This window comes from Pristis pectinata, chromosome 24 (assembly GCF_009764475.1).
Source record: "Pristis pectinata isolate sPriPec2 chromosome 24, sPriPec2.1.pri, whole genome shotgun sequence".
Taxonomy (NCBI): Eukaryota; Metazoa; Chordata; class Chondrichthyes; order Rhinopristiformes; family Pristidae; genus Pristis; species Pristis pectinata.
Genome location: NC_067428.1, coordinates 24,040,327 through 24,060,464, shown reverse-complemented (window position 1 = coordinate 24,060,464; position 20,138 = coordinate 24,040,327). Strand labels below are relative to the sequence as shown.

The following is a 20,138-nucleotide window of genomic DNA, read 5'->3' as shown; positions in this document are numbered from 1 at the left end:
CTTTCACTGAGTCCGTAACAATACAAGCATGAAAGCATGTACCAACAACCTTGTAGACAGCTTGTATTCCACTGTTATCGGACTCTTAAACAGACCTCTTGTATGCTAAAAGATGAATTCTTCATCTCCCATTCTACCCCATTGTGGCTCTTGCACTTTGTCTACCTGCACTGTACTTTCTCTGTAACTATAACACTATTGTTTTCTCTCTATCTTGGTGTAATTATGTATGGAATAACTGTCTGGATGGCATGCAAACAAAAGCTTTTCACTGTATCTCAGTACATGTGACAATAAATACCAATAAATATAGCAATAGCTGTTGAACAAATGAAACTTCTGCCAGAGCTAACAATATACAGGAAGTCCCCGACTTACGAACGACCTTCATGGTTGGTTCATAAGCAGGCCCGGCCCCTGATCCTACCATGGCAGTGGTACACCTTCTTGGCCCAACCCCGGGCCAAGTGCACATGTGTGGCTGGGGAACCCTGGGCCAAGCACATATGTGCGACTGGGGCCATGTGTGGCCGCAATCCCTGGGCCAAGTGCGCACGCGCGGACACTGTTCTGAGTTGCATACAAAATCTGGTTACAAACAGTCTCAAAAACAGAACCCGTTCATAACCCGGGGACTTTCTGTATAAATGGCCCAGAATTTGCATTCATGGGTAGGCTGCCTGGGTTCACCACTCCTCTGATACAAGATCACACTTGCCCTCCTGCAGACTGAACATAGAACATTACAACACAGTACAGGCCCTTCAGCCCACAATGTGGTGCTGACATTTTATCCTGCTCTGAGATCTATCTAACCCTTCCCTCCCACATAGCCCCCTATTTTTCTATCATTCATGTGTCTAAGTCTCTTAAATCTCCCTAATGTATCTGCCCCACAACCTCTGCAGGCAGTGCATTCCACCACTGTTTTTTAATAAAATGCTTACCCCTGACATTCCCCCTTAAAGCTTCCTCCAGGGCAATCCATAGGACAATCACTTATTGAAGATGGCTCTGTATAATGCCTCCTAGCTTAACCATGCATTAAGCACTTAATGTTTCTGATATTCCGATACTTTCAAAGTATTCATAATCCTAGAGTGCAAAGCCAAAGCATTTAAATTCATTAAAACCCTCAAACGTATGAAACACTTCTTGATGAGAGTTTAACAAAACTTGCCAAGGTCCATCATACACATTCCTCTTGAGGAATATGTTATGCTGTATAACTGGAGACTTCTCAGAAAATAGTTACCAGGATGTTTGAGGCTTCCAGCTACACAGATGCATAGGAATCCTGAAATTGTGCTTTTGCTGGGAAGTTGACCATTCTGTATGGAATTGCTAACATTCCCTTGCAAAATATGACCCATCTTTACATATTTCCTCCAAAGGCAATGAAATTTAAAGGATCATTTCATAAAGTGGTACAGACAAATTAGGATGAATGTATTTTCTCATTGAGTTATTGATTTAACCTGGTTTTAAGAGCAGTGATAGCATTACCAAGCCATTCACTTCATGGTTTTGTCTCCTAACTCCATTTATCTGCCTTGGTTCTGTATCTGCTAACAAATTTTTGGTGCAAGTCTTAAGTTTGTTTTCTCAGCACTCACACTTTCTGGGGAGAGCCAGAGATTTGTGGCATCCTGTGTGAAAATGGTTCCTATTTATCCAGAGTCCTAGCTTTAGGTTTAAATTATGGCCCTTTCCATTTTTTTTCTTTCTGTATTAGTCTATTTGTGTCACAGCATGAGATTACCAGATTCAAGGATGTACTTAAAGCCTCTGCAGAAATTCAACATTCCCAACAACTCCTGAGACTCTCTGGCCTGAGATCCTTCAAAATGGAGAAGGTGTATTCAGGGTGGTATTGGTAGTCTAGAGTCCATGCATTGAGTGCACAAGCCCTGCATAAACAGCAGAACAAGTACACTTTCCATGTCATCTCATTTGATACCTGCTCCATCCATTGGAAGACTTATAGCCTCATTGCTAACTTTAATTGGTCATCAATCCCAAGGGGCTGCCCAAGCTGTTCTAGGCTACTACTATGCTTTCCACCATTATAAATGTCTCTTCTTGAAATGTCATTCTGCAGTTATAGTTGCAGAACCTATTTTTCCCACCTTGGAAAATTCTTCTGTTTATGAAGACCTTTGGGTAAATGGCCAGATGTGTTCCATAGCAAGAATAGAGATCACATTTTCAAATGGAGTCAAAATATTATTTTCCCTGTTTTGGGGTGACAAATCTGCTGATTTTAGGAATTTAAAGGAATGTAGAATTGTAATATTGCTTGTGAACATTAATTGTTGCCTTATTTGTTCCATGATTGGTCACTGGGCAGCACCAATGTTTATAACAATGTCCAGAAAGATGGTCTGAGGAGCCTTGGAACACAGAGGACGTACCTTGTAAGTTCCTTGTATCACTTATTTGTCTGCATATTCTGCAGATCAACTTTGGATGTTCAGATTCCCCAGAGCATATGCTCAACAGTGAGGCTGATGTTAATACTGTGTTTAAATCATTATGTGAAATACAATTTTACTGCAAGTTGACACAAATTCAGCTAGGAATCCACATTTTTGGATAGGAGTACTAAATCTTGTAGGAGATCTTAAGGAAAAAGAGGCCAATAACCTTAGCGTGCACTTGAATACCAGGATCCATTCCCTGGTGAAATTCACAATTTATGGGATCAGATACAAGTGCTTTTCATAATAATGGATGTCCCTGCCAATAACAAGTCCATCAATGAGTCAAGATCCCAGAAATCCTGACAGGAAGGTATTTGGTGTGTCCTCTTTACACAAGTATCCATCCAAGAACTATACCCTCTTCCCTGACTACCTCCCACTTTACAAGGGGAAATGTCCTCATGATCTGTACTCGCAGCCCCAGGGTGAGTCCCATATCACTGTCACAACAGTTGGTCTGGCTGCTTCCATTGTTGCTCCTCTGACCTGCACTATGTTAAGATCTTAAAAGTTCACAGCTTGGGATTGCCTGGCATTGCTCCCCATTGCACTGTTCTGTTTCCAAACAAGTTTTCACTCTAAAGACTCAGATCTGGAGGGAAAGCTAGTGCCTGTTCTGAGTGTACTTGGAAGATCATGGATTCTCAGCTCCAGTAAATTCTTTTTTTAATTAAAGATGGTTTCTATCATGCTAGTTTTATCCTTGTTTGTAAAATATCACAATAGTTTCAAAGACTGATATTAAAGGGTAGATGTTGCATGCATAAAACACTAATACTACAAAGCTGATCTCATTCATCCTTGTGGGCATTTGTATCAAACAAGTTTTCCTGATATTATTGGAAATGTTGGGTTTGCTTAGCTTAAGCTTAGTGGAAAGGGGATAGTGTCAGGCACCTCTTTGGCTGAAATTCAAAGGTTCAACAATTAATATCAAAGGATGGTGGATTAACATATTCCACAGGTTTAATTGGCTGGAGATGAAAATGAGTTGGAAAAGGTAAAGCAGAGAAACTGTCTCCAAGCCTGTGCCACCACAAATGATTGTGATTCTAACCCAATAATTCATACAGATACATACAGTGGTGATATCTTCACACAACCCAGCACATAATGCAACTCATGGCTTACTTCCACAACCAGCTTTCCTTTGACTGAAATTGAAGTTGATCTGAAAAATGAGAAACGAGGTATCTGGCTTCATAATCTACTGGTATTTTAATCCCCCCAGCCCTAGGATGTATGCTGGTTAAAAGCTGTTTGTTCTTGTGTTTTCATTAAGATCCGTTGCCTGGTAATTTAGCTAATGCCATTAAATGCCTCCAAGCTGCTGAGGCAGAAATACTTCTGTGCACTGATAACATCCAAACTGAAATTAAAAAATGAACCCTCTGGTCTATTTGATTTCTGCTATTTACTAGATAAATTCACCAAACCAGAGCGCTAAAGATTCAATCCCTGGGAACTTGGAACTTGTGTGAGGGCATTCACTAAAGACAGTCTGATATATTTTTGTAATGGAGGGATTTGGGAACCATATGGGGAAAGTGGAACTAAGATGTAGGATTAGCTATGATCTTATTGAATGGCAGAGCAGGTTCAAGAGACTAAATGAGTTACACAAGACCATGAGAAATGGGAGCAGGGGCAAGCCAGCTGGCCCCCTTGACTCTACTCTGCCATCCAGTAAAATTGTGGCTGATCCAGTCATGGTGTAAACACCACTTTCCTGTTCACTCAAATCAACTGTCTATCAATCCCTGCTTTGAGCATGTTCAATGACTCCATCTCTGGGGTAGAGAATTCTAAAGATCCTTGAACCTAAGAAATTCCTCCTTCCTATTTTAAGTTGGTGATCTCTCAGAACCATAACTCCACATTCCAAATACCAGGTTAAGTGAAATACCCTCAATTTTGTTTCATTGAGACTACCTCTACTCATTCTCAAGTAGAAGAATGAGAGACCCAATCTATTCAACCTTTCTTCAAATGTCAACTCCTTCATTCCCAAGAATTGACCAGGTGAACTTTCTCCATACTGCCTCCACTGCATGTATATCATTTCATAAATATAGTGACCAAAACCTGCATGCAGTACTCCCACATGAGGTCTCACCAGCAGCTGCTCCTATTCTCTTCATAGTGCCTTTCAGGATGTTGTAAAAAAAACTTTACAACCAGTGAATTGTCAGTATTGTACAGGAGGAAACCTGGTAGGTAATTTGCACACAGCAAGCTTACACCAACCAGCAATGTAATAAAGACAACAATCTTGTTGCTGGTTGAGTATAATTAGTGAGGAGCCCAGTGATAACTCTGCTGTTCGCTGAAGTAATCCCATAATCTTTTATATCCACCTGGTAGAACAAATAGGCTCTTAGTGTGATCTTTCTGAGGAGATATTAAACTTTTACAAGAATGTCAAGGTGTTGGCATAGCTGCCCAGCCACTATCTGGTCTGTACTAACTCTGGATAACCTGACCTTTAGTTAGAATGCAGCATATTGGTTCCTGATTCAGAAATCCTGGATTGGGAGACTGCAAACCCCCTGTTTGGAGTAGCCATGAAGTGTTAGATTGTCCTGCTTTATAAATCTGAGTTGTCTTCTGACCAGATGCATTTGCTGCTCTTCTTGGGTGATCCCATGATGACTGACCAACTACACCAGATCCCAGAAGCTACTGTCATTGGCTGCTGTGTTGCTAACAGCTTATTGTTTGTGTTAATTTTTCATGTATACAATTTGGAAGGAAAAGTGTGAGAGCCCTACCCTTGCTATCCCTCCACCACCCAGCCCACATCCCCCCCCCCCCCACACAGCAAAAGCTGATCACTTCCATGAGTCCAGAATCGGGTCCTTGAAGAGAGTGAGCTGGTTAGAAATGCAGATGTCCTTTGATCTGACTGCTGGGCAGCAAGAGCCAATATGTCCCAAAGAAAGGACAAATAGGAGTAAGGCAAGCATGACGGTGAAGAAAATGAGGATGTTAAATTGGAGGAATGGGACTTGGTGAAATTAATAATTCAGAGGGGTCTGGATCCCTGGAGCCACCTTTCAAAACAAAATCCTCTAAGAGTGCTTGCAGGGCCAAGTGAATCCATTCCTCTCCTCTGGCTTGGTGTGTGGACCTGCAAGCTTCTGGGTACAGGTATTTTCTGAGTGTACATATTTTATTGCAGTTGTGCAAAACTATTACAAAGGGGTTTTAAGGATTGAATGGAGCATAAACATCAGTACAAGTTTAGTTGAATGGTCTGCTCTATGCTTTAAAACTTTGCAATGCATGTAGTTTTCAGAGACAGGTGAGAAAGCAAGGCTCTGTTTGCTACTGAAACAGAAGATGCTGCAAACATTCAGCATGTTCTGGTGATGGGTCTTTTGAAATGTTTATTCTCTCTCTCTCTCTCTCTCTCTCTCTCCACAGATGCTACCTGACCTACAGAATGCATATGGGCAGACGAAATAAGCTGTCTTCCTCAAGAGATTTTGGGGGGGGGGGGGCACTAAAATGACCAAATGTCCTGATTACTAGGCAATCTTCCAAATATTAAGGCCTTGACCCAGCGCCTGCTTAAGTTACAGCTAGAATGCTATTTGATTTTTCACTTGCTTTTGGTCAAGTCACTTGATGTCTGTCTTGAGATGGGCTGAGAGGCCTGGACTCCAAACATTTAAGGACCAGGTCAGAGTTGGACATGGCACTGATCAGTTCACAGGGAGGTGGGATACCTGCTGACATGGTAAGTAGTTGGGTGGCTTGGTACATTCCCCCAAGCAAATCAAGTCTTTGATAGCCCCTCCTGCCCCAGCAATGACAAACATTGAAGGCTATGACCAGGTTGAGAGGAAAAGTAGTAATTAACAAGGGAAGAATTATCCTGCCATGTTCTTCAATTCTGCTTTCTCCTTCTCATGCTCCCAATATCTCCAAACCTAACCACTTGAGGTGGCAGTCATGAACTCTGGCATGTTGCTCCTTTTGCTTTGCTTGTTGGGAACAGAGCATCACTGCTTTGGCTTCACCAAACCCAAAAGCATTCTGAAATTCAGCCGGTATTTGTGTATTCCAGTCACGAAACAAGAAAAATGCAACTTTTTTGATCAATCCATCTTCTAAAGTCTACATTGCTTTCCACCAAGGTATGAGTCCAGGTACCATGGAGTTCTATCTAAGTGGTCAGGTCCAATTCTTCTAGCCAAATCAGTATTAGTAAACTGGTTTCCACTGTCAAAAAGTGTTCTCAGCTGAGAAATCGTCACTGGAGGTGAAGTATCCATAGGAAATGCTTCTATCCACTGCTGTGGGTCTATAAAGGGACCTGCAATGTCCAAATGCATGTTCAATTGTTTCTTTGGCCCAGGCTGTAGTTGAATTGAATCATTGATTCTAATACTCTTGACATTGTTTACATCAAGAAATGTGGCAAGATATTCTTGCTTCAATCCCCAAATTAACTGCTTGATGCACCTGAATACTTGCTGTCAGTGACTGTAGAAGGATATCCAGGCTTGGTACATCACCCCTTTTCCCCAATCTATCACCATTCAGATAATCTGTTCTGCTTTCAGAACCAAAATGGAAACCTCACATTTATCCACATCATTTTGCCATGCATTTTCCCACTGACCCATCTTGTCTCTCACTTTGGAGTCTCTTTGCATCCTCATAGTTTGCATTCACCTCATTCCCCTCAACCTTTGTCTGCAATGTGGAAATGTTGCACTTTGTTCCCTTGTCCAAATTGTTGATGTATTGTTGGGGATACAAGCACTGATCCCTGTGGTAGCCCATTAGTCACTGCCTGCCATCCAGAAAAAGACCTGTTTATTGTTAATTCTGTTTCTCTTTGCAGATGCTTCCTGACCTGGAATATTTTCCAGCAATTTCTGTTTTTATTTTGGATTTCCAGCATCTCCAGGTTTTGTAATTCTACCTATGTTGGGCAAAGCTGGTTTTACATATTTGGAGACATTTTTCACCTTTATTTCTGCTGCAAAGTCATGACATTGAGCAGTGAACTAAGATTCCAATTCATTACAATTGGAATCTTTAGCAGTGACAAGGAAATAGTGAAAGGAAAGAGGTATTTTTCAGACTACAACATTCATTCCTTGCTCAGAGTTGAAAATGTATTGCTGAATCCCATCTTGTAAATCAATACCAATGTAAACATATATTCAATCCTTGAACAAGTGTTCAGTCCTGTCTGGCCTTCTCTATGAAAATTATTAAACTCTCGATCTAAATATTACAATAAACTGAACAATATTTTGTTTAGTTTGTTAATAAGGTACAGGTAGCACCTCTAATTATGCCCAGGCATTTCCCATCTAGGATTGGAGCTAGGAATTGGGATGGGTTTCCTGGAGGCAATGTTAATAGAATTGGGAAGCTGAGTTCCAGCAGATTGGGTTCTAAATTCCAAGGTTAGGCTGTGCTTATAGATATGAATGGGTCTCATTACTGCAACAAGAGTTTTAATTACTAAAAGTTGGTCATGCTATGAATTCAATTTGGCCCTAATGAGCACAAATAGTAAACATTGAAGTCTCCCAAGTCCTGGCTTGCTTTTTTGTGCTCTGGACTTGACACCCATTTCCTAAATGTTGCCAACAGTAATTATTCAAAGTATTTGCTGTACATGTCAGTTGAGCCTAGAGTGTCCAGCATTGGTTCATGTTCTGTTTTTTAAAATATTTTGTGTACAACCACCCAACCCACCCATCTCCTCCTACCACTACCACTCCTTCAATGGAGCCCAAAAAATAAAGTCCTGAGTTTTCACACTTGGAACCTGGATGGAATTTTTTTTTTAAGTGTTGCAACAGTAGGGGAAGTCATTGAGTAGGTTCATTTATCAAGAGTGTATATTGATGGGACACATTTCTCCCTTTTGGCCTCTTGTAAATAAAGCTGAGGCTCCACAGAAACTGTTCCATAAACTGAAGTAAACCTGTGAACAATTTTGTTTAATGGGAAGTGTGGGTATTTTCCATTTCCAAAGAATGTCCTCAGTGCCTTGCTAATTGCTTGTGCGGCAAGGCTGTGCTGAAGCTAAAATAATAAAATGTCCTCCGTGAATTTAATGGGCTGAGTCATTTGGAAATGTTTAATTTTCAATTAAACAGGAAAGCAAGATCTCAGTGAAACATTTTGATTCTGAAAGGAATTGATACAGTGCAGGTTGACATACAGAAGTGTTCAAGGGAGTTCTGACTTGAGTGAACGGTCTATAAGAACCGTACATAACGTGGCTGGAATTTTACCTCACAGATCATTGTGTTTGGTGGAGATTAATTATCCCAATCCTAGATTATCATGCAGGAGTTCCTCGGAGCAGTGTCCTAGGCCCATTTGTCTTCAGTTGCTTCATTAATGACCTTCAAGCATAAGATCAGAAGTGGGGATGTTTGCTGATTACTAAATGTTCAATTCCATTAATAACTCTACAAATGAAGCAGCGATTGGCTGCATGCAGCAGGAGCTAAACAAGATTTGGACAAGGAAAACAAGTAAAAAGTAGCAATCAGGCCATTGAAATGCCAAATGGTGACCATCTCCAACAAGAGAGTCTAACCAATTAGCCATAACATTCAATGGCATTACCACCTACAAATCGCCCACTATCAGAGTCCTGGGGAAGTAACTACTGACAAGAAACACAACTGGGCCAGCTGTGTAAATGGTGCCTGCATGGCAACCTGGCAGTAAGTTATTGACTTCCTGACACTTTGGCCTTTCCATCATCTACAAAGTGCAGGTCAGGAGTGTGAAGGAATACTCTCCACGTGTCTGAATTAATGCAGCTCCAACAACTCTCAAGAAGCCTGACATCATCTCGGACAAACAGTCTGCTCCATTGGCACCCCATTAACCATGCCAAATACTCATCCTGTCCACCACTGGCCTCTGTGGCTGCAGAGTGTGCTATCTACAAAATACACTGCAGCTACTCGTCAAGCCTACCCCAACAGCAGCACCAAACCCCACAAACTCTACCATCGAAGATGATGAGGGCAATGGGTGCAGGGGAACATCACCTGCAGGTTCCTCTCCAAACTGTACACTATCTTGTTTTGGAAATATATTGCTGTTCCTTCATCATCACTGTGCCAAAATCCTGGAACTCCTCACTCCTCCCTCCTCCCCATAGTGGGCAAACATTCACCAGCAGGCCTGTAGCAGCTTAAGATGACAGGTCACCACAACCTTCTCAAGGGCAATTAAGATATCTTTATTAGTCACATGTACATCGAAACACACAGTGAAATGCATCTTTTGCGTCGTGTGTTCTGGGGGCAGCCTGCAAGTGTTGCCACGCTTCCGGCACCAACATAGCATGCCCACAACTTCCTAACCCATACGTCTTTGGAATGTGGGAGGAAACCCACACAGACACAGGGAGAACGTACAAATTCCTTACAGACAGCAGCGGGAATTGAACCCGGATCACTGGCACTGTAATAGCATTATGCTAATTAGAGATGGGCAATAAATACTGTCCATTCCTGGTGAAGTCCATATCCTGAAAATGTAAGTGCTGCTGACTGGCTATTTCATTAACTGAAGACATAGTCTCAGGATGAGGATTGCTCATTTAAGATTGAGGAGATATGTTGGTGTGTTGCTAGCCTATGGTATCCTGAAAGGCTGAGCATATTCAAGGCTGAGATCATAAAATGATTAGAATCAAAAGGAAATCGCAATGTTATGGAGTTTGGGTGGGAATGGAGATTTGAAGAAGTGAATCAGTATGAAATGGCAGAGAAGGCTGAAAAGGCCAAACCCAGGCCTGCTCCTAAATCTTGTTTGTCTTCAATGTTCTTGCAACATTTTTGTTATTGTAAAATGTGAATTGTTTCACAAAACCACTTTGTACATCATTTGCATTATTGTGTTGCTATTGCTGTTCTAGATTTCTCTGAACTATAATTGCCATGACAGCCAAGATGTGCTTCTCAGTCCTGGAGGTTTGGTTGCTGCTGGTGGTACTCATTGGTGCAGGTAAGACCTTAAAGCTTTGTGTATGAAATTTAGGACCTGGAACAGAGATAAAATCACCAGCTTTTAAATTACTGAAGTTACGGAAATTACTGTAGATGCATTGGCAGCTGATTCTTAGATTTTTAAGCAGGACAAGATCAAGCAATAAGATCAGAGAGTTAAATGTGTGGCTCAAAGATTGGTGTGGGAGAAGTGGGTATGAATTTGTGGGACATTGGTGCCAGTACTGGGGAAGGAGGGAACTGTTCTGATGGGACAGGCTCCATCTGAACCATACTGGGACCAGGGTCCTGGTGAATCGCATAACTAGGGTTGTGGATAGGGCTTTACATGAAATAGTAGTGGGATGGGTTCAACATATTAGAAAAGTATGGATAAAGTAAAAGGGAAGGAGAGTGCAGGAGAGGTTACTGAAGTCTCCAGAATAAAGAATAAGACCAAGTTTAGTATTTAACTTCAGGCAATGTGGAGACAAATTTGAGAAGAAGAGTGGTGAATACAGGACTGAAAGTGCTATATTTGAATGCAGGTAGTATACAAAAGGTAGATGAGCTTATAGTGCAGTTAGAAATTGGCAGGTTTAATGTTGTGGGCATCAGAGTCTTGGTTAAAAGAAGATCACAGCTGGGAGCTAAACATCCAAGGTTACACATCCTATTGAAAAGACAGGCAGGTAGGCAAAGGGGGTAGGGTGGCTCTGTTGGTAAAAAATGAAATCAAATCCTTAGCAAGAAGTGTCATAGGATTAGAAGATGTAAAATCCTTGTGGGTAGAGTTAAGAAACTGCAAGGGTAAAAAGACCCTGATGGGTGTTATATACAGGCCTCTGAATAGTAGCCAGGATATGGGGTACAAATTACAACAGGAGATAGAAAAGGCATGTAAAAAGGTCAATGGGGGATTTCAATATGCAGGGAGATTAGGAAAATCAGGTTGTTACTGGATTCCAAGAGTAGGAATTTGTAGAATGCCTACAAGATGGCTTTTTAGAGCAGCTTGTGGTTGAGCCCACTAGGGAAAAAGCCAATTCTGGATTTGGTGTTGTGCAATGAACCAGATTTGATTAGGGATCTTAAGGTAAAAGAACCCTTAGGAGGCAGTGATCATGATATGATAGAATTCATCCTGCAGTTTGAGAGGGAGAAGATAGAATTGGATACAATTGAGTTTAGGTAACTAAAGGCATGAGAGAAGAGCTGGCCAAAGTTGATTGGAATAGGACCCTGGCAGGGATAATGGTAGAGCAGCAGTGGCAGGAGTTTTTGGAACACACAGGATCAGTTCATCCCAAAGAAGAAGCAGCATTCTAAAGGGAGGATGAGGCAACCGTGGCTGACAAGGGAAGTCAAAGACGGCATAAAAGCAAGAGAGGCCTTACAATATTTCAAAAAAATAGTGGGAAGCTAGAGGAGTGGGAAGCTTTTAAAAACCATTAGAACGCAACTAAAAAAGCAATAAGGAGAGAAAAGATGAAATATGAAGGTAAGCTAGCCAATAATATAAGAGGATATCAAGTTTTTTCAGATATATAAAGAGTAAAAGAGGCAAGAGTGGATATCTGACCACTGAAAAATGATGCTGGAGAAGTAGTAATGGGGAACAAAGAAATGGTGGATTAACTAAAGTATTTTGCATCAGTCTTCACTGTGGAAGACATCAGCAACATGCCAGAAATTCGAGAGAGGGGGCAGAAGTGAGTGTAGTTGCTATTACTAAGGAGAATGTGCTTGGGAAGCTGAAAGGTCTGAAGGTAGAGAAGTCATCTGGACCGGATGGACTATACCCCAGGCTTCTGAAAGAGGTAGCTGAAGAGATTGTCGAGGCATTAGTAGTGATCTTTCAAGAATCACTAAATTCAGGAATGTTCTGGAGGACTGGAAAATCGCAAATGTCACTCCACTCTTTCAGAAGGGAGGGAGGCAAAAGACAGGAAATTATAGGCCAGTTAGTCTGACTTCAGTGGTTGGTAAGATGTTAAAATCCATCGTTAAGGATGAGGTTTCAGGGTACTTGGAAGCAAATGATAAAATAGGCCGAAGTCAGCATGGTTTCCTCAAGGGGAGATCTTGTCTGACAAATCTGTTGGAATTCTTTGAGGAAGTAACAGACAGGAAAGACAAAGGAGAGTCAGTGGATATTGTTTACTTGGATTTTCATAAGGCCTTTGACAAGGTGCCACACATGAAGCTGCTGAACAATATAGGAATCCATTGTATTACAGGAAGGGTACCAACATAGAAGATTGGCTGACTGGCAAAAGGCAAAGAATGTGAATAAAAGGGGCCTTTTCTGGTTGGCTGCCAGTGACTAGTGGTGGTCCACAGGGGTTGGTGTTGGGTCCGCTACTTTTCGTGTTATATGTTAATGATCTGGATGACAGAATTGAAGGTTTTGTGGTCAAGTTTGCAGATGATACAAAGATAGGTGGGGGGCAGGGAGTCTGCAGAAGGGCTTGGACAGGTTGGGAGAATGGGCAAATAAGTGGCAAATGGAATACAGCGTAGGGAAGTTTATGGTCATGCACTTTGGTAGAAGGAATAAAGGCGTAGGCTATCTTCTAAATGGTGAGTCAATTCAGAAATCGGAGGTGCAAAGGGACTTGGGAGTCCTAATTCAGGATTCCCTAAAGGTTGACTTGCAAGTTGAGTCAGCAGTAAGGAAGGCAAATGCAATGTTAGCATTCATTTCGAGAGGACTAAAATATAAAAGCAAGGATGTAATGCTAAGGCTTTATAAGGTGTTGGTCAGATCACGTTTGGAGTATTGAGCAGTTTTGGGCCCCATATCTAAGGAAGGATGTGCTGGCATTGGAGATGGTCCAGAGGAGGTTTACAAGAGTGATTCCAGGAATGAAAGAGTTAACGTATGAGGAACATTTGATGGCTCTGGGCCTGTACTCGCTGGAATTTAGAAGGATAAAGGGGGATGTAATTGAAACCTACCAAATATTGAAAGGCCTGGATAGAGTGGACGTGGAGAGGATGTTTCCAGTAGTGGGAGAGTCGAGAACCAGAGGGCACAGCCACAAAGTAGAAAGATGTCCCTTTAGAACAAAAATGAGGATGAATTCATTGCCACAGATGGCTGTGGAGGCCAAGACATTGGATATATTTAAAGCAGAGGTTGATAGGTCCTTGATTGGTAAGGGCGTCAAAGGTTACGGGGACAAGGCAGGGAATGGGGTTGAGAGGGAAAAATAATCGGCCATGATCGAATGGTGGAGCAGACTCAATGGGCCGAATGGTCTAATTCTGCTCCCATGTCTTATGGTCTAACATTAATATGGCATCCTTTATCATCAAAAACATCCAAAATATTTTACAGGATGAAAAATTGGATGCTAAGCCTAAGAAGGTGTAGTCAGTGATCAAAACTCCCTTTTGCAACCTTCAGATATTGCAACAGCTTGTGTGCACAAATTGCACTACCTGGATCTCGTGTGCCTGATGGCAAGTAAGATCTGTGCCACTCAAATGGCAAGAGAGCCAAATGAGCTCCCTTTGATATTCATTGGTATTGGTGAATATCCAACAATTATTGGCATGAAGATTCACGACTGACAGAAACGTATTTGAACCACATGTGCACAAGCGCTTGCTTGCATGCACGCACATGCACACACATTGCGACCATAAGTGCATGCCAAATGTTGGATATTTTGTACTGTGGCAAAAGTCATTCATCACCTGACTTCCCCAAAACTTTTAACCATCTATGAGATGTAATCGAGGAATATGATGGTGTTCTCTCCATTTGATGTTTGCTGTTCCAACAACATTTGGGAAGCTGGACACCATCTAGAAGAAGCAGCCTGCTTTATCATCTCATCATCCACCATCTGAAAAGTCTACACCTTCTATATGGGTACCAAATTTTTAATATTCAAGCTACCTGAAATGCAGCTTTTATGAAACTTGACAACCTTTTGCAGAGAGGATGCACAGCACATCTAGAATGAACTAAACTTGCCATCAACCAACCTGCAATTGTTGCAGGCTTGGCCCTATTGGAAGCACTGATTGTTCTTCTCAATTCATGGTCAGCCGATTGAACTGTCACCTCTGTCACACGAACCGTTTTGTGCCCTTGCAGCATGAGAACTTCATGATGTTGTAGCATTCACTTCTACACAAACAGCTACCCCTGATACAAATGTACCATTGTGTATCAAATAGTACAGCCCCTTGTCACCTTGTTTTGTGAAGGGTGACACAGTGGTGCTACAGCTCTAGTGACCTGGGATCGATCCTGAGCTCCGGCATTGTCTGGGTAGACTTCATACATCTTCCTGTCACTATGTGTGCATCTCTCCTGAGTGTTCCAGTTTCCCCCCAAATCCCAAAGACTTGCTGTCTGGTAGGCTAATTGGCCACTGTGAACTAACTCTCAGATGGGTGAATGGTGGGAGAATCGGAGGAATGTTAATGGACGTGTGAGAGAAAAGATTACAGGGAAATGGGTGGGGAAAATGGGACTAGAACATAGAAGGTAGAACTCTACAGCACAAGAACAGGCCCTTTGGCCCACGATGTTGTACCAAACTAATTAAACTAGTAATTAAATGCCTTACTAAATTAATCCCTTCTGCCTACACAATGTCTGTATCCCTCCATTCTTTGCACATTCATGTGCCTATCTAAGAGCCTTTTAAATGCCTCTATCATAACTGCCTCCACTACCACCCTGGCAGCACATTCCAGGCACCCACCACTCTTTTTAAGTGCAACACAATCCCCTTTGAACTTGCTCCCTCTCACCTTAAATGTATGCTCTCTAGTATTAGACTTGTTGGCCCTGGGGAAAGAGATGTCAGTTGTCTCCCTATCCATGCTTCTCATAATCTTAAACTTCGATCAGGTCTCCCCTTGAATTCCACTGCTCCAACAAAAAACAACCCCAAGTTTATCCAACCTCTCTTTATAGGACTGAAGGGATTACTCTGAGAACCGGCATTGACTCAATGGGTCAAATGGCCTCCTGTGTTGTAAGGAAATATGAATTTAAAAAATATGAATAAGAATCAGATATAGGGCTCATTTGATATGCCTGGGTGTTATGGAGGAGGGAGAAGTCTATCATTGCAGGTCCAAGGACTTGTACTTTCACATCTGTAGGTCTCTTGCACATTCTTCCTACTTGTCTGATGAAGCATATTTGAGGGTCCCAAATGAATATCTACCTTCATAAAGTGGTACATTGAAAAGAACAAATCTAATGAACAGGGTTACTCAGCAAAACTAACCGATACCTGGGACTAAATGCAACAAACTAGATTTGAAAGTAGAGATAGACTGCAAATGCTGGAATCTGGAGTAATACCAACATGCTGAAGGAACTCGGGGTCAGGCAGCATCTGTGGAGGGAAATGAACTATTGATGTTTCGTGTGGAGACCCTTCATCTGGACTGAAAGATAGAGGGGAGATGGCCAGTATAAAGAGGTGAGGGGAAAGGGTGGAGCAAGATCCAGGTGAGGAGGGGAGTAGAATTAGCAACAGAGGCTGGGAGGTGATAGTGATCCCTCCACAGATGCTGCCTGACCTGCCAGGTTCCTCCAGCATCTTGTTTGTGGATTTGAAAGTAATGTTTTTCCTGCAAGTTCTCAGAAATGGTTGAGGAAAATAAAAGCCTTGAACATATTATTTTACATGCAGGTCTGAATTGGAATTGGTTTATTATTGTCACATGTACAGAGGTGCAGTGAAAAACTTGCATACCACTCATACAGATCAATTCATTATACAGTGCATTGAGGGAGTACAAGGGAAAACAATGCAGGGTGAAGTGTCACAGCTACAGAGAAGGTCTACCTGCACTGCACTATGTGCAAGGTTATAATGAGGTAGATTGTGAGGTCAAGAGTCCACCCTATCATACTAGCGTGATAGGTTGGGATTATCCTGATTCTGATGTAACCAATGATTCAGCACTGAACAGTATTCTTTAGAGAACTTGGAAGGTTTTATTGAAAGCAGTCAGTTATAACTCATTTACTGTAAAGTAATATAAATCTTGAGCAAGGGCACAGCACAAAGTGAAAGGAATTAGACAGCTGGGTGTGCTTTGAGGTTGTGTCTGGAAGAGCTTCTCTGCTGTGGGTGGCTGGCAGTTGTCTAGATGCTTTGACTGAGAAAGAGCCTCCTTTATTGAATGTTTGTCTACTGCTGATAGGACAGTTTGTATACCTGAGGAACATACAGTTCATTGTCTTGTACAGTACATGATGATGAGTCTTGCCCTTTACTTTTTCTAAAGAATGAAACTATTCAAAATGGCAGGCATTATTGTTAAGGTTTCTAAAACAAAGCTTCTGTCATCTGATCCCATTGTACCAATAGAAGGTTGGTAGCTTCTGATACTTCCATTTTATTGCTTGTTGTTTGTCAAACAATACCTGATATGATGGAATTCGGACTGATCCTTCCTTAGATTCTCTGTCCTGTGCTTACCTAGGCCAACCTGATCTAGTCACACCCATCCTTATCGATCTTGAGTGTTTGATGACTGTCCTTTTTAAGATTTCATTCATTACTTTTAACTATATTTTTCTAAGGTGTAGATTAAATATGTTGGCATTCCAGAACAATTTCCTTAAGTTCGGTTTCCAATCTTGTGGCTTCAAGATTTTCATTTAAAGTGATATTCTTACACCAGCCCTTTCCCATGTGTCCTGAGGGGTGACTCATTGAGTCCAGCATGGGAGCAGAAATTGTATCAGCTCACCAGAGGCACAAGGCTGCAAAAGACCAATGCATCATGTCATTTATTTTTGAAATGACCAACTTAAATGTTTTTAATTGCTTTTTGATGGTTGTATAGCAAAAATCACATCGCTTAGAAAATTTGAATAAATGTGATTAAACAGTACTTCTGAGAGAAACTACAGCAACTGCTTCCAATCTAAGCAGGGTATTCTCTGCCAGAAATGCAGGCAGTGAAGCCATTCATAGATGTACTTCAGTTCAATCTCAATCATTTAGAGCAACCCAATCACCCAGCCTGATTGTCAATGGAATTATCCACTCATGTCCACTTTGATTTGGAATGGATTTATCACTACATGATAACTTTTACAAATTGAATCTGTCAATTTGCAACTCGGAATCAAAGTACCTTAATCTTGCTATGGTATTATATTGAGACTTGAGTGTAGTTTTACTGTGCCCTCATCAGAACTAGCTAAGTGGTGATCAATGTAATTAATCCCATACAGAATAATTTATAACTGGTTATTCCTTAAATTTGCTGTTTCTGGAGTCTTGCTGTCATGCTTGCTTCAATCAGCTCGCTGGCTGTGAAGGGGATTAAAGAAAAAGAACTTAATTTATTCAAAGCTTTGGAAGAATATTATATTCAAAATAGTACAAATTTGACAAGTTCTGACAGCACTGATTAAATGCAACAATTAGAGTTAGCATTCTATCAGAGCTGGCATGAGTTCTAACGATAGTGGCTTCTAGCACCTCTCTGGCAGAAATTAGCTGCCATATGTCTTAATTTTTTTCAACAGGTTTCCTGTCTGAGAACAGGCCAGCTTGTAGGCTGGTGCCTGTTGGGCAGGAAGACACTGGGGACTGATTGCCAGTTAAGTCTCACATGGGTAATCAGACATTGTGGGGGTGGGGGTGGGGTTGGTGGTTGGGCAATGAGGAAGAGAGCAGGGGAGATGTTGACTAATCGCAGGGTGCCAGCTATGTGGGGGTGGGCTTGTTTCTTTTTTGAGCTTTTTATTATATTTCAAAAAAGACTTCATTCATGATTTAAAAATTATATACAAAGGAGGGAAGAGTGCAAAAAAACCTTTAAATTTGTGGTCGTTACATTCACTAGTGTAAACCTTTCTTTAAAAAAGCACAAACATAGCACCATTGCCACTCACTTGGCTCCCTGAGGTGATACCGCTTTCATTGTTCAAGGGGCTTCCCCACCCAACTCTGCCTCCCCATGTGCAGTAGCAGAAGGAGCCCAGACTGTGGTCCTTCCCCACAGAGCCTTTGCATTGGCTGCACCGAGCTTTAGTGCGCCCCTCAGCAAGTACTCCTGCAGCCTGCACTGAGCCAGTTGGCAGCATTCCCTTACAGACATCTTGCTGTGCTGGAAGACTAAGTTTTGGGCAGACCAAAGGGTGTCTTTCACCAAGCTGATGACCTTTCAGCAGCACTTGATGTCTGTCTCGGTGTTGTTGACTCTGAAAGGAAGCATTCCCACTGGTTTAGGCTCAGTACAGTAAATCCGTTTACCTCACAGCCCTTGCACTTTGCACCTCCTTTTGCTTGCTGGGAATCCCAATTATAGGAATCCTTAAAAAGAAAAATTGCTTAAAAATAAAAAAAGAGATCTTCCATGATTGACTTGCCACTGAACTGGTTGCCTTTCCCTTCCTTAAATCTGGAAAAGGGCAGTTTGGTGTCAGGTTTGAGTTTTTAAAATCATTTTACTTTTCTCCCTGCATCAAACCTTCTATTGCAAGTTAACATTTTCTGCATGAAGTTTGAAAAGATTTTTACTCTGTCTCAGCTGTGCTAAAGTAAGAAATGCATGTTTAAGCATTTTTTCAGATGGCTTAGAGCTCCACACACATTTCATGTATACTGGTCACTCATGAAGACATAATTGGTAAAAACACTGGGTCATTTTTATGCACACATGGGGCAGAACTCTTTGGTTGCCAACACTGCTGATGCATGCAAAAATCGGCTGCCTGTTGTAAATGACTTCACACGTTTCACTTCGTTGACTTCAGTGATGGTGACAGTGCAGAGGTGCGTGCAACTGATGGCTGAGTTTATGTGTGCGCGCGCACACACACACACACACACACACACACACACACACACACACACACACACACACACACACACACACACACACACACCCCTCCACTGGCATTCAAACACTCCTTCCCTTGGTTCTCACAAACATCACCAGTTAATCTGCTTAAAGACCCTTTCATAACAAAAAGCAACCTTTAGTCATTAGTAAAGTTGATAGCATTTTAATTCTGCTTTTAGGTTTATGGAACTGTGTGGATTGACCTGCATAGATCACTGACATTGTGTTGCCTTAATCTTCAGATGCTGCCCGCATGATTTGGAAAAACTGTAGTCACATCGCGTTGAATTTCCCAGTTCTTTGCCTCGGTAATCCTTTAAGGGCGACTTGCCTGTTGAGAAGTGAAACTTGCGCTTTTAACTACAAGGTTAACCCAACTGACGTGGTCTGGCGAATGAACAAGGAAGAGATTTCACGAACCCAGTACAGTGTGTTGAATGACCAAGTGTCCATGGTCACCATACCCAGTTTCAATCAACTCAGAGGGAACCTGACTTGTTCTTTCCGTTACAATGGATCACTGCAGCTACTTCAGTGGGCTGAAGTCAGAGCTGGATGTAAGTTCAGAGGAGTGAATGGGCTTACAGTTCATGGAAGTCAAAGGGATTATGTGGTAGCATTAGATGGCATTCTGCTGTCCCCCAGTTTCATAGAATTGGAAACACTACTGAGCCCCTCAAACATTTTCTGTACTTTTATGACTACTCTTTTTCACTTTTGCATAATAGTCAAAATTGATTAACCATAAAATACTTAATGGAAGGGATATTGGGAGCAGCTACCTCTGAATGATAGGGCATTGGGCATTTAAAAATTA

At 41.7% G+C, this 20,138-nt stretch overlaps 1 protein-coding gene across 10 annotated transcripts in view; it reads left to right on the top strand.

Moving 5' to 3' along the window:
• Window positions 1-20,138, top strand: part of LOC127582749 (interleukin-6 receptor subunit beta-like) — a 73,622-nt gene that overhangs the window by 15,594 nt on the left and 37,890 nt on the right. For 4 of the 10 annotated variants that reach the window (XM_052038312.1, XM_052038315.1, XM_052038316.1 and 1 more), the window contains 2 exons: window positions 10,402-10,490; window positions 19,564-19,878. The exons of 1 other annotated variant lie outside the window; for it this stretch is intronic. In XM_052038312.1, coding sequence (XP_051894272.1) covers window positions 10,424-10,490; window positions 19,564-19,878 — 382 coding nt within the window. In that variant the 5' untranslated portion in view covers window positions 10,402-10,423. Of the gene's footprint in view, window positions 1-2,350; window positions 2,418-10,401; window positions 10,491-19,563; window positions 19,879-20,138 lie in introns of all 10 variants that reach the window. 5 more of the 10 variants (XM_052038313.1, XM_052038314.1, XM_052038318.1 and 2 more) reach the window with 3 other exon arrangements.